Here is a 13496-nt window from a genome sequence, read left to right as displayed (position 1 = left end):
GGTGCGCGGCCTCCGTTGCCCCGCCCTCCCTGGTCAGGGGGCAGCCCTTCTGCAGGGGCGCTCTGTGCTTTGAGCCAGTTTAGTGGGTCTTCTCAGGTAGAGCAGCACAGTTTGTTTCTCTACCTGGGTTCTGGTTACCGGGAGAAAATTAGGAAACTGACGGGCGCCTGGCGGGCTCAGTCGGTGGAGCCTGAGACTCTTGGTCTCGGGGTGAGTTCGGGCCCACGATGGGTGTAGAGATTACTAGAAGGGATAAACCTTAAGAGAAAGAAAAAGGAGGAAACACTGAAACACTGATGTTCTTAACAGCGTTACATTGTAGTTTTCTGGCTACGGAGATTGAAGACTGGAGAAACTCCTCTCTTTAAAGTGTGACTGCATTCATTTTCTCATGGCTCTTTGAGGTCTCTCGTGCCATTTACCAATTAAGTAAAATAATTCCAGTTTTTTTTTAGTCTAAAGGATGACGCTTTAAGCCTCCGGTAACAAAGTAATTTAATCTTCCACCCAGGAAGGCAACCCCCCCAAAAAAACACCCCACTTGCTCTCAGAAAATAATACGTAGCCCTTTGGTTTCCTTAGAGTGTGACATGTGATTACAAATTCTCTTCTTAGTCTTCCAGCAGGACGTGACGTGATGATCTGAATTTTTGTCTTCCAGCTTACTGTGAGGATGAGGGGGAGCTCCCTCGCTGAACAGACTATTTAAGAAGAGAACTACTTGTATGCACGTGGAATTTACTGCCTTTCTTCCAAAGATGAACCCAACTAATCCTTTTAGTGGGCAGCAGCCTGGGGTTTTCCCAGCATCTACCAGTGGTCCCATAGGAACATTTCAGGCTAAGCCACCTTTTCGATTTGGTCAGCCTTCTCCTTTTGGTCAAAATAATACATTATCTGGGAAAACCTCAGGATTTTCACAGGTAGCCAGCTTTCCGACATCTTCTGGAGTAAGTCCTTCTTCAGCACAAACATCAGGATTCTCCCAAATCTCAAATGTTGGACTCTTTTCTGGACTTGAACACACTCCAGCTTTTGTAGCTGCCTCTGGGTCTTCAAGTTCATGTGTGCCTGCAAACCCAGGATTTAGTTTTAAATCACCCAATTTTGGGGCTTTCCCAAGTACTTCTACGTTTGGACCAGAAACTGGGGAAATAGCAGGCTCTGGTTTTGGGAAAACAGAGTTTAGCTTTAAGCCTCTGGAAAATTCCGTGTTTAGACCAATATTTGGGGCTGAATCTGAGCCAGAGAAAACTCAGAGCCCAATTACTTCTGGATTTTTCACATTTTCTCACCCAATTAGTAGTGGGCCTGGAGGACTGGCTCCATTTTCTTTTCCTCAGGTGACAAGCAGTTCAGCTGCCAATTCAAACTTTACCTTTTCAAAACCAGTCAATAGTAATAATTCATCATCTGCCTTTACCTCTGCTTTGTCCAACCAAAATGTAGAGGAAGAGAAGAGAGCCCCTAAGTCACTATTTGGAAGTTCTAATAATAGCTTCACTAACTTCCCCATACCTTCAGGGCCTCTGGGTGAACCATTCCCAGTTAGCAAAACAGGTGTGAGACAAGGATGTGAAGAACGTGTTTCCCAAATGGAGCCACTTCCCAGCCTCATGAAAGGACTGAAAAGGAAGGAGGACCAGGATCGCTCCCCAAGGAGACATGGCCATGATGCAGCAGAAGACTTGGATGCTCTGTCGAGGGGAGATCATCCTCCAGATAAACGACCTGTCCGCCTGAATCGACCCCGGGGAGGCACCTTGTTTGGTCGAACGATACAAGATGTCTTCAAAAGCAATAAAGAAGTAGGTCGTCTGGGCAATAAGGAATCTAAAAAGGATATTGGCTGTGCCGAATCTGGGGAAAATGACCACATGGCCATCCCAGGAGGGAGTCAGTCTGTCTTGGCACCTTCCCGGCTCCCCGGTGTGAATAAAGAGGAAGAAACTGAAAGTAGAGATAAAAAAGAAGGTGAGCCTTCTATGTGTGGACCATCCAGTAAAGGCTGCTGGCAGGTTCTTGGTAAATTTCCTTGGGTCTTAGTTTGATGTTCCTGGTAAATTTTCTGTAAACACTAGGAATTCTAACATGCCAAGAGCATGTCCTACGTGAACATTTCCTTTGCTCTTACGTAGGTGGTGCCTTCTATATGAAATGTTACGTCTGGGGGGCGATTGGCCGGCTCAGTTGGAAGAGCATGTGGCTCTTTTTTTTTTTTTTAAATATTTTATTTATTTATCTGACAGAGAGAGACACAGCAAGAGAGGGAACACAAGCAGGGGGAGTGGGAGAGGGAGAAGCAGGGTTCCTGCCGAGCAGGGAGCCTGATGCGGGGCTCGATCCCAGGACCCTGGGACCATGATCTGAGCTGAAGGCAGCCGCTTAACTGACTGAGCCACCCAGGTGCCCCGAGCATGTGGCTCTTGATCTCGGGCTCATGAATTGGAGCCCCACGTTGGATGTGGAGATTACTTAAAAATAAATAAATACATAAACTTTGAAATGTTATATCTGATGCATTTTTAAAAGATTTATCTATTTTAGAGAGAGAGAATACAATAGGGAGAGGGGCAGAAGGAGAGGGAGAGAATCTCAAGCAGGCTAACTCCCCGCTGAGCTCAGAGCCTGATACGGGCCCAATCTCACCACCCTGAGATCACGACTGGACCCAAAATCAAGAGTCGGCTGCTTAACTGACTGAGCCACCTAGGCGCCCCATCTGATACATTTCCATGCCCGTTCTCCTATCCCTAGATTCTCTAAGAGGAACGCCTGGACGTCAAAGTAAAAGAAGCGAGAGCACAGACAGTCTTGGGGGCTTGTCTCCTGCTGAAATCACAGCAATCCAGTGTAAGAACATCCCTGACTCTCTCAATGACAGAACCATTCTGGAGAACCACTTTGGTAAAATTGCTAAAGTGCAGCGTATCTATACCAGGCGCAGCAAAAAGCTGGCAGTGGTGTATTTTTTTGATCATGTGAGTATTTCCAAGAAATTTAATGTGAGTGAAAAAAAATTTGAACTTTGTCACTTTGAAACCTGTTTTTTAATCTGTCAGTTATTTGCTAGAATTTGGGCAAGCGCTCGAATATCTTATTCTTTTTTTTTTTTTTTAAAGATTTTATTTATTTGACAGAGAGAGACACAGCGCGAGAGGGAACACAAGCAGGGGGAGTGGGAGGGAGAAGCAGGCTTCCCGCGGAGCTGGGAGCCCGATGTGGGGCTCGATCCCAGGACCCCAGGATCATGACCTGAGCCGAAGGCAGACGCTTAACGACTGAGCCACCCAGGCGCCCTCGAATATCTTATTTTTAACTTAGGCTGGAATAGCACTGTTTATTTCATAACTTGGGGTTATTCATGGAAAGCTTGCAGTCCCTACTGAATCAGTGTTCTAGAAATGCTGGGTGAGTGATTCCATGAGTCAGATTCCTCTGACATGCATGGGAGTGGCTCTGTAATCACACGGCACTTTTTCCAAATTGAGTTTTCTTGTTTTATTTGGTCATAGTGCATAATCACTGTAAACATTCAAACAGTACAGAAAAAGTAGACTCCCCTTGTAATCGCACTCTCCAGAGGTAACTGATGTTACTTGTTTGATTTATACCTTGACGGTAAATACACATAGGCACATACATGCATGACACATTGGTTGTAGGGTGTGTGCATACAGGGACCATTCACATTATGTAGCTTTATATCTTTATTGTTTTTTTCTGAATATTCTTGTGGGGAGAAATAAGGTTCTATAGAATTTGTAAAGTAGAAGCATGTCTTTATACTTTTTTTTTAAATGATAAAAGTATAGCCTGTTAATGTAGGAGAAAAAAACAAATCTATGGGAGGGTAAATCTTTGCAAGTATGTAGTCATGTTGGTTTTACACAAATGGGATCACACTGCATATGCTGTCTGGTAACCTTTCCAGGTAGCAATCTTCAGTATTTTCTGAAATCAATAAATAGCCTAGATTAGAATAGGATTGTTAAGCACTACGTGGCATTCTATCCTGTTGACCTACTTGGCCAATTTTCTATTTGTGGACATTTTGTGTATGTATTTCTGATTGGCTTATATCCTTTGTTTAAATTCCTGAAGTTCTGTGCCAAAATACATGCATAGCCTTAGGGGTTTTGAGGTTTATTCCTGTTGATTTTTTTTTCAATTCAGCGGCATTAATTACATTCACAATGTTGTACAACCATCACCACTGTCTATTTCCGGAACTTTTTCATCATCCCAAACGGAAACTCTAACCACTAAGCAATATCTCCCCATTTTCTCCTTCCTTCAGCCCTTGGTGACCTCTAATCTATTTTCTATCTCTATGAATTTGCCTATTCTATAAATTATTTTTAAGTGGAATCATATAGTATTTGTCCTGTTTATTTCGGTCAGCATAACGTTTTCAATGTTTGTCCATGTGGTTGTACTTCATTCCTTTTATGGTTGAATAATATTCCATTGTATAGTATAATATTCTAGTATATTACATGTTGTTTATTAATCTGCCAATGGACAGAGGTTGTTTCTACTTTTTGGCTATTTTGAATAATGCTGCCATGAACACGGTGTGCAACTATCTCAAGACCCTGCTTTTAATTCTGTTGGTATATACTTAGGAATGGAATTGCTGGCTCATATGCATTGTTTTTTGTTTTTGTTTTTTAAGTTATTTGGCTATTGAGATGTATTTGCACTTCTAGCTGAATCCTAAAAAATATTAATGTAATAAATATGTAAATTGTCATTGTAAGCAGTTCATTGATACATATAATACCGAGGTTCCCTAATTACCCTCATCTTTCCTGTTACCCAGGAGCAAACACCATTACCCAGTATGGTGTGTATTTTTCTAGACATTTTTGTAGGTATGTCTGTAGGTACACTACTAATATGTAGTTGGTTTTGTGATAAATTATGCCCCATGTGTATCATTGTCTTCCTTTTGTCTTCAAGTGTGACTTGGCAATCTTTCCATTACTGTATGTGTAATCAGATGGTGAGAGTCATCTCACCAAATGCCAACAAGGCCAAGCTATGGGTTCTATCCCAGTAAAGTCATTACTTTCAAAAAGAAGAAGAGCTAACCCACGCCTGTGAGATGGGTAAGGGAGGCGAGGACTGTGTGGTCAGAACATGTAGGGGTGGAGGCACCTCTGTGGTGCAGAATTTTGCTACTGCATTTGTGGTTTTAATCTCATTGCCTTTGGTGTCCTGATGTCCTCATACGTTGTGTTGTGGACTGTTTTCTAGGTGTCTGCAGCCTTGGCTAGGAAGAAGGGGAAAGGCTTGCATAAAGACATGGCTATCTTTTGGCACAAGAAGAAAATAAGTGAGTTTGCAATTATTCTTGGTGTAGTCTCCAGTCCTCTGTGTACCACGCCCTCCGAGCTGTCACCAGTGCCAGGGTGGGGCTGGCTGTCGGTGCATCCTGTGTCTCGGAGTGTTTCTGTGGGCTCCTCTGGAACCTCCTGTGACAATTAAGAGAGTATTACTTTTTCTTTTCTTTTTTTTTTTTTTTTAAGATTTTCTTTATTTATTTGACAGAGAGAGAGATAGCGAGAGCAGGAACACAAGCAGGGGGAGTGGGAGAGGGAGAAGCAGGCTTCCCGCAGAGCAGGGAGCCCGATGCGGGGACGCGATCTCAGGACCCTGGGACCATGACCCGAGCCGAAGGCAGACGCTTAATGACTGAGCCACCCAGGCGCCCCGAGAGTATTACTTTTTCAAACACAGTAAAAAAGTCCACTGCGAAGTGATTTGTGACTCGTGAACTCTGCTCTTGTGTCCTCAGGTCCCAACAAGAAGCCCTTTTCCGTGAAGGAGAAGAAGCCGGGTGACGGCGAAGCCGGCCAGAGCCCCGAGGACACACCCTTTCAGCACTCTCCTCTTGGCAAGCCTGTGGTGAGGGCCGCAGCTGGCACCCTCCTGAGTAAAAGGTGCGGCCGATCCTTCCTGTGGGTGCTCCGACTTCTGTGCCCTCGGCAGCAGTCGTGCCAGAGCATGGCAGGGAAGTGGGTGATACGCTGACACTTGAGCAGGGGGAATGGGGCCTGGGAGAGGGAGAGGAGGGCGTGGTGGGAGGGCAGGGGGAGACGGCTGGGCAGAGCCCCCGGGCTGCTCGCTTGTCTCGCTCAGTCCCGTGTCCCATGCGCTTGTTCTGGCACCTGATGTGTATCAGTGTGTAAGGAGGACTTTTTCCCTTAAGAGGTCTACCTGGCTATGATCAAGTGTTCCTCAAAGCTCCTTGTGGCAGTTTCCAGTATGACTTTCTGTAGGTCCAGCTTATTATGGTGAGGCAGTCCCCCTCGGCCGCACGATAGCTGGGGAGCCAGGGGTCTAGCTCTCAGGTGGGGGTGGGCACATGGTGTGTGCCTCACATGGCCTCCCCGTCTGAATGGAAATCTGTTCCCAGAGCCCCCAGCTTCCCACATGACCCCCCCCCCCACAGCCTGCTTCTGTTTGGTCCTTCATGTATTTTGGTTAGTATATTGTTTCCTCACTTTTCATTTCACAGTTAGCACTTTAGTTGCTGATTTGTTTTGCTTTTTACTTTCCCACTCAGTCATATCTTCAACATTAGAGTTCACTGAATATCGAAAGCCAACTGGAAAATGGGGAAGCTCAGAGACATTGCTCATTTCTGTTTAGTACATCCTTCTACCAGAGTGAAGTGATGTATGAAAACATGTAGGCGTGTGATTTCCTCATGGTGTTAAAGTGTGTTTTTTTGTTTTTTTTTCCCAAATCCCAAGCTGAATTTCATTTTTTTGAGATACAGATCTTTGGATATTCATTTAGCTGTTTAAATGGGCTCATCTCATTCTTAAAAAGTATGGAATATTTTATTTTATTCTGTTTTTTTTTTTTTTTAAGATTTTATTTTATTTTTGAGAGAGAGCGTAAGCGTGCACGAGTGGTGGGGAGGGGCAGAAGGAGAAGCAGACTCCCCGCTGAGCAGGGAGCCCGATGTGGGGCTCGATCCCAGGACCCCGGGATCATGACCTGAGCCGAAGGCAGACGCTTAATGACTGAGCCACCCAGGCGCCCAAAAAGTATGGAATATTTTAAAATCACAGAGAATGACAAGAGTAACACCTTCGTGCTCATCACTAGCATTGTCAGGGCTTGTCTCACGTCAGTATTGTACTTTGTCAGTTTTGGAGGAGCAGAAAGTCTTGAATGGTGGAAGCATTCAGAAGTAGAAGTGATAGAAGCACCTGATGGATACAAGGCCCTTGATGTGTTACTTTCTTTGTAGCTCTCCAGTGAAGAAGCCAAGTCTTCTAAAGACCCATCAGTTTGAGGGAGACCCTTTTGACTCGGGCTCCGAGGGCTCTGAGGGTCTCGGGCCATGTGTGTCATCACTCAGCAGCCTGATAGGCACCGTGGCTGAGACTTCTGAGGAGAAGTACCGCCTGCTTGACCAGAGGGATAGGATCATGCGGCAAGGTATGGTGGGCGCACCTCAGCAGCGGTCCAGAGACCTGGCTAAGGTCATGGTAAGGTCACTGTGGGAGTTGGGAGGAAGGAGCAACCCCTGCCCATGGGGCTCCACTGTCATCGAGTCTCTGGGTCCTCCAATGCCCTGCATATAATCTTTCCTGTGAGCTGGTTTCCCAAGGGGATGGAAGACATGGATTATAATGTAGATATGTCTTTAATTTTATTTTTGGAAGAAAATCCATAAACTATTGACCCATGCTAAATGAAACATTTTAAAGGGCCATTTTTAGACATTCAGAAAGCATATATTAAACAAAAATCCAAATGTTTGGTTTGACAGAAATCCCCACAAATAAAACTTAAGAAATGTCAACCCAGGAGAAAAATCTGTAACTCATCACAAAGGCCTGATTTTCCTGATATAGAAAGTACTGTGGAAGTCATTGTGACAAAGGCCAGCCCAGTAGAGAAATGAGTAGGGGGTCAGAGGAGTTACAGAAAAGGAAGTATACCTGACCTTGACCAACACAAGGCTAGGGGTGCTGGCCCCCTTACAGTCGAAAATCCACATATAACTTTTGACTCCTCAAAAACTTAACTGCTGATAGCCTACTGGTGACTTACTCATAACAGTCAGTTAACGCATATTTTGTGTTATGTGTATCATATACTGCATTCCTACAATAAATTAAGCTAGAGGAAAAAAATGTTATTAAAATGATAAGGAAGAGAAAATACATTTACAGTACTGTAAAAAATCTGTGTATGAGTGGACCTGCACATTTCAAACCTGTGTTGTTCCAGAGTCAACTGTGTCATGAATTGGTTTTTAAACATATGGAAAGGTGCTCACCCCATCACACACAGCAGTCCAGTTAACACCCGCAGAGGTGGCCTCTCCCCTGTTACACCATGATGCTGTCTCCTTGAGCCGGCTGTGGACGGCTGCACCGCTCCGGTAGAGGGCAGGTTGGCAGTATCTTCCAGCCTTAGGAAAGCCGTGCCTTTGACCCAGCATCCCACACCCAGAAGTGTGTGTGTGTGTGCGCACACGTGTGTGTGTTCCACATACAAGGTTGTTTTTGATGACAAAGATTGGGAATTGATTGTCCACATAGCAAGATTCTAAACAGTCTGAAAGAAGACTGGGGTTTCTTTATGGAAAAAAATGAAGATTTATTGTGAAGTAGGAAATCATAGTGTGGAAGTATGTAGTATGCTACCCGTTGTGTATAAATAAGGGGGTAAGTGTACCTGCCTGTGGGTACATAAAGTAGTCCTGGAGGTATGAAAAGATCTGTTCACGTTGTCTCAGAGAGGGGAGCAAGGTGGGGGGGTCTATTTTGACATTTTTATACCTTTGGAATATAACCCATGTGAATATATTACCTATTCAAAAAATAAGTATTCTGTTAACTTTAAAAAAATATGTGCAATGACCACACATAAAAGGAGAAAGTATTTGTGCTTTTTTTGCAAAGTTTTTTTTTTTTTAAATGTTTTATTTATTTATTTATTTGAGAGAGAGAGAGAGAGTGAGAGAGAGAAATGGAGAAGGGGGAACAGCAGAGGGAGAGGGAGAAGCAGACACCCCACTGAGCAGGGATCCTGACATGGGGCTTGATCCCGGGACTCTGGGATCATGACCTGAGCTGAAGGCAGACACTTAACTGACTGAGCCATCCAGTCGCCCCTGCAAAGTTTTTTTTAAATTAAATTTAGCTGTGGGATTTTACTCTTTTTAGAAGCTGTGAATAAGTGGAATAATTACAGTGCTTCCTTAACATGGTAATAAAAGCTGCTGTCATACATTATGTCATTGACATGGTGATTTTTATATTCCAAATAAAATTAGTAGGTGTTGAAATTTTTCAAGATAAAAATAAGGTGTGTGTATTTTGAGCTTGAAGTTGTTGTAATCCATCTCATTTAAAAGATATTTTTGTAACTTTAATTTTGTGGGAAGTAAGAGTAGTTTATTCAGGACCCAAGTTCTCTTAGGTGTTCTCTTAGGTGATTCTTGTTCTATCAGAAACAGAATGAGATAGAAGCGATGAAGTACTGAGTTTGCTATTTACAATTAGCAAATTGATCTTTTTAACAAACATACTGCAGCATGACTGTTTATCGTTCAGACTGCTGTGGAGCCACGGACAGTGATCAGCGTGCCCCCCACCTGCATCATGCAGTGCAGACCTGTGGCTTTTGCGGGGTGACGAGGCCTCTGGGTGCCCTGGTACCTGATGTGATAGGCCATGCTTCCCTTTCAGCGCTTTACTTTGTCATTTGTGTGTGGCATTTGCCTTTAGTTTTATTTTTCCTTTTATTATCCTAGTAACTGTGTGATACGTTACTTTTTACTTGTCATTTAGCTCGGGTGAAAAGAACCGACCTGGACAAAGCGAGGACTTTTGTTGGGACATGCCCAGATATGTGTCCTGAAAAGGAGCGGTACATGCGGGAGACCCGGAGCCAGCTGAGCGTGTTTGAAGTGGTCCCAGGGACTGACCAGGTGGAGCCCCGTGTCCTCGTGGTGTTCCTCTCTAGGCCGCTGTCCGTAATTAATCTTCAGGGTGGAGGTGGGCTATATAGGAGGTGGTTTCTTTTCTATAAAAAGAAATTATTCTTTTATAATTTCGGTACATATTGATACTTGATTTGGGCGTTTACCTTTTTAGAGGGTGGCAGGGATTTAGGGGGTGGCTACTATTAACATTCATATTAAATTGTACTGTGAGGTGTGTACTAAATAATCTTATATAGGATAATTGGACCCCAAGGTACTCTAAGGTATAGCTGTAGATACAGATTTGTTTCATAGATTAAAAGTTTCTTTTCATTTCTGTTTTCTTTTCACAATTTTCTTCCTATCCTTTTCTGTGTTTGTGTTTTGCACAGTGAGATTATGCTCTAGGTGCAATTCTGAATGAATCCTTTTCACTTAAAATAGTATCACGTTTTCTTTTCTGATAAACTCTATCAGCATTTTTTAAACAACAGCCTATTATTTGATTAGGTAGCTCTGTCAAAACTTCCCATTTTGCAATCACTAGATATTTAAATTTCATTAATAAGTCTATTGGGCATATTGTGTGTAACAAGTCTAAGGTACGTAGATTATTTCCTTTTGATAGATCCTAAGGGTGTGACCTTTCTTCAGGTTCCTGAACCATGTGTGTGCTAATGCATATTCCCAAATTGTTCCCTGGGAAATCTGCATCATTTTAGATCCTTTTTCCTCTTTGTTAATTTTGCTTGCGGACTTCTCTCTTGTTTGGTGGGGTTTTTTGTTGTTGTTGTTTTTTAAAGATCTTATTTTTAACTAATGTCTACACCCAAGGTGGGGCTTGAACTTATAACTCTTACATCGACAGTCACATGCTCCACGGACTGAGCCAGCTGAGTGCCCCTTGGCTGGCGGTTCTAAGTTGCCCTTGCCCAGTGTGGGGCCCTCGGCTGGGTACGGGTGTCACAGCAGAGGCCCCTGCCTCAGGAGACGGTCATGCTGGCTTACGGTGGATGCCCAGTCCTGGGGACATCGGGTCTTCTGCCCTTGGCCACGTGTCTTCAGCCTCCTTTGCAGGTGGGACAGCTCCAGGCCTATGCCCTGCAAGGCTCCTGCTGCTGTCTCCGTTTCCTTTCTAGTCTGTGTGGACTTAACTTTGGGGTTTGAGTGTGGCTGAGGTCTGTTACAATGCTTCAGAGTCCTTTACCTGTCACACCTCTGCCCTTGGAACCATGCAGGTATATCTCTACTTACCTTCCTTCTTTTTTTTAATTTTTAAGTAATCTCTGCACCCAGTGTTGGCTTGAACTTGCAACCCTGAGATCAAGAATTTCACACTCCACTGACTGAGCCAGCCAGGCGCCCCCACTTACATTACTTCTGCTTCTTCGCTCCTCATTGTATTTGTCAAAAATAAGTTTCTTGTTTGTTTTTGAATTTTGATCATTACCTTCAAACAAATTTTACATTTTTTTTAAAGTCTTTTTTTTTTTTTTGAAAGATTTTATTTATTTGAGAGAGAGAGAGAGAATGAGAGAGAGCATGAGAGGGGGGAGGGTCAGAGGGAGAAGCAGACTCCCCGCCAAGCAGGGAGCCCGACGCGGGACTCAGTCCCTGGACTCCAGGATCATGACCTGAGCCAAAGGCAGTCGCTCAACCAACTGAGCCACGCAGGCACCCCAAATTTTACATTTTTTTTTTAAAGTCTTTTTTTTTTTTTAAGATTTTATTTATTTATTTGAGAGAGAGAGAATGAGAGACAGAGAGCATGAGAGGGAGGAGGGTCAGAGGGAGAAGCAGGCTCCCTGCCGAGCAGGGAGCCCAATGTGGGACTCGATCCCGGGACTCCAGGATCATGACCTGAGCTGAAGGCAGTCGCTTAACTGACTGAGCCACCCAGACGCTCCAAATTTTACATTTTTTTTTAAAGTCTTTTTTTTTTTTGAAAGATTTTATTTATTTGAGAGAGAGAGAGAATGAGAGAGAGAGCATGAGAGGGGGGAGGGTCAGAGGGAGAAGCAGACCCCCCGCTGAGCAGGGAGCCCGATGCGGGACTCGATCCCGGGACTCCAGGATCACGACCTGAGCCGAAGGCAGTCGCCCAACCAACTGAGCCGCCCAGGCGCCCCAAATTTTACATTTTAAAATTATATTCTGTGGTATTGATCTTGTATGAGTATGTGGGTGATTTTCCTCCTCGTTTTAAGGCGCAGCTGTGGGGAGGCTGGCCCAGCACCTGACACCTAGCTCTTTGCCCTGACTGTGTGTCCCCAGGTGGACCACGCGGCAGCTGTGAAGGAATACAGCCGCTCTTCTGCTGATCAGGAAGAGCCCCTCCCGCATGAGCTGCGGCCCTCGGCAGTGCTCAGCAGGACCATGGACTACTTGGTGACTCAGATCATGGACCAGAAGGAGGGCAGCCTGCGGGACTGGTATGACTTCGTGTGGAACCGCACACGGGGCATACGGAAGGTATCAGCCGCTTCTAATCAGAAAATTAGAAAATGCATGTGAATTCCAAAGTTGAAGCAAGATTTCTTTTCATTTTACTCAGTTATATTTCATCTGTGTAAAAAAAAATGCTGTTATTTAAAATCATTACAAAGTCCTGTTAAAATGTGCTTCATGGGCTTTGTTTGAAATTGACATATGAGAAATTCAGGTAATCACGATTCTTCTAATCGTTTGTTCCCAATGCATGGAAATACATGTGTGTAATCTGTGTGTATACAAGACACATATGTATGTAAGGGGTGTGTGTGTGTGTAATACTCCCTCTTGCTTGTGGCCAGGACATCACACAGCAGCACTTGTGTGACCCTGTGACGGTGTCCCTGATTGAGAAGTGTACCCGGTTCCATATCCATTGTGCCCACTTCATGTGTGAGGAGCCCATGTCCTCCTTTGATGCCAAGATCAATAATGAGAACATGACCAAGTGCCTTCAAAGTCTGAAGGAGATGTACCAGGACCTGAGAAACAAGGGTGTGTCCTGTGCCAGCGAAGCTGAGTTCCAGGGCTACAACGTTCTGCTCAATCTCAACAAGGGGGACATCCTAAGGTAAACTTTCAAATTTGGAAGCTAGCCTAAGCTATATAAAAAGGCAGGGTTTTGTTTTGTTTTTTTTTTAAAGACTTTATTTATATTTTTTAAGATTTTATTTATTTATTAGAGAGAGAGTGTATGCATGAGGGGCAGAAGGAGAGGGAGAAGCAGGGAGCCAGATGCGGGGCTCTCTTCTAGGACCTTGAGATCACAGCCTGAGCCAAAGGCAGCCGCTTAACCTACTGAGCCACCCAGGTGCCCCCCCCCCTTTTTTTTAAGATTTTATTTATTTATTTAGAGAAAGCATGCAAGCGGGGGGAGGGGCAGAGGGGGAGAGAGAATCTCCAGCAGACTCCCCACTGAGCGGGGAGCCCAAATGGGGCTTGATCTCATGACCCTGAGATCACGGACGACCTGAGCTGAAACCAAGAGTCAGGTGCTTACCGACTGAGCTACCTAGGAGCCCCGATAGGTATCTCTCTTTTTTTT

At 44.4% G+C, this 13496-nt stretch overlaps 1 protein-coding gene across 4 annotated transcripts in view; it reads left to right on the top strand.

The window, feature by feature from the left end:
- The first annotated feature begins 6 nt into the window (after positions 1–6).
- MCM3AP (minichromosome maintenance complex component 3 associated protein) overlaps positions 7–13496 on the top strand; it is a 51937-nt gene continuing 38447 nt past the window's right edge. For 3 of the 4 annotated variants that reach the window (XM_081800885.1, XM_081800881.1, XM_081800874.1), the window contains exons 1-9: positions 7–210; positions 662–1974; positions 2758–2981; positions 5263–5341; positions 5804–5948; positions 7271–7461; positions 9828–9967; positions 12236–12433; positions 12754–13022. In XM_081800885.1, the coding sequence (XP_081657011.1) occupies positions 726–1974; positions 2758–2981; positions 5263–5341; positions 5804–5948; positions 7271–7461; positions 9828–9967; positions 12236–12433; positions 12754–13022 (2495 nt within the window). In that variant the 5' untranslated portion in view covers positions 7–210; positions 662–725. The remainder of the gene's footprint in view (positions 211–661; positions 1975–2757; positions 2982–5262; positions 5342–5803; positions 5949–7270; positions 7462–9827; positions 9968–12235; positions 12434–12753; positions 13023–13496) is intronic. The other variant, XM_081800891.1, reaches the window with a different exon arrangement.

Source organism: Leptonychotes weddellii, chromosome 1 (genome assembly GCF_054177405.1).
Source record: "Leptonychotes weddellii isolate Sample4059 chromosome 1, ASM5417740v2, whole genome shotgun sequence".
Lineage (NCBI taxonomy): Eukaryota > Metazoa > Chordata > Mammalia > Carnivora > Phocidae > Leptonychotes > Leptonychotes weddellii.
Note: the sequence above shows the minus strand (reverse complement) of the source record. Positions and strands in the feature narration are given on the sequence as shown.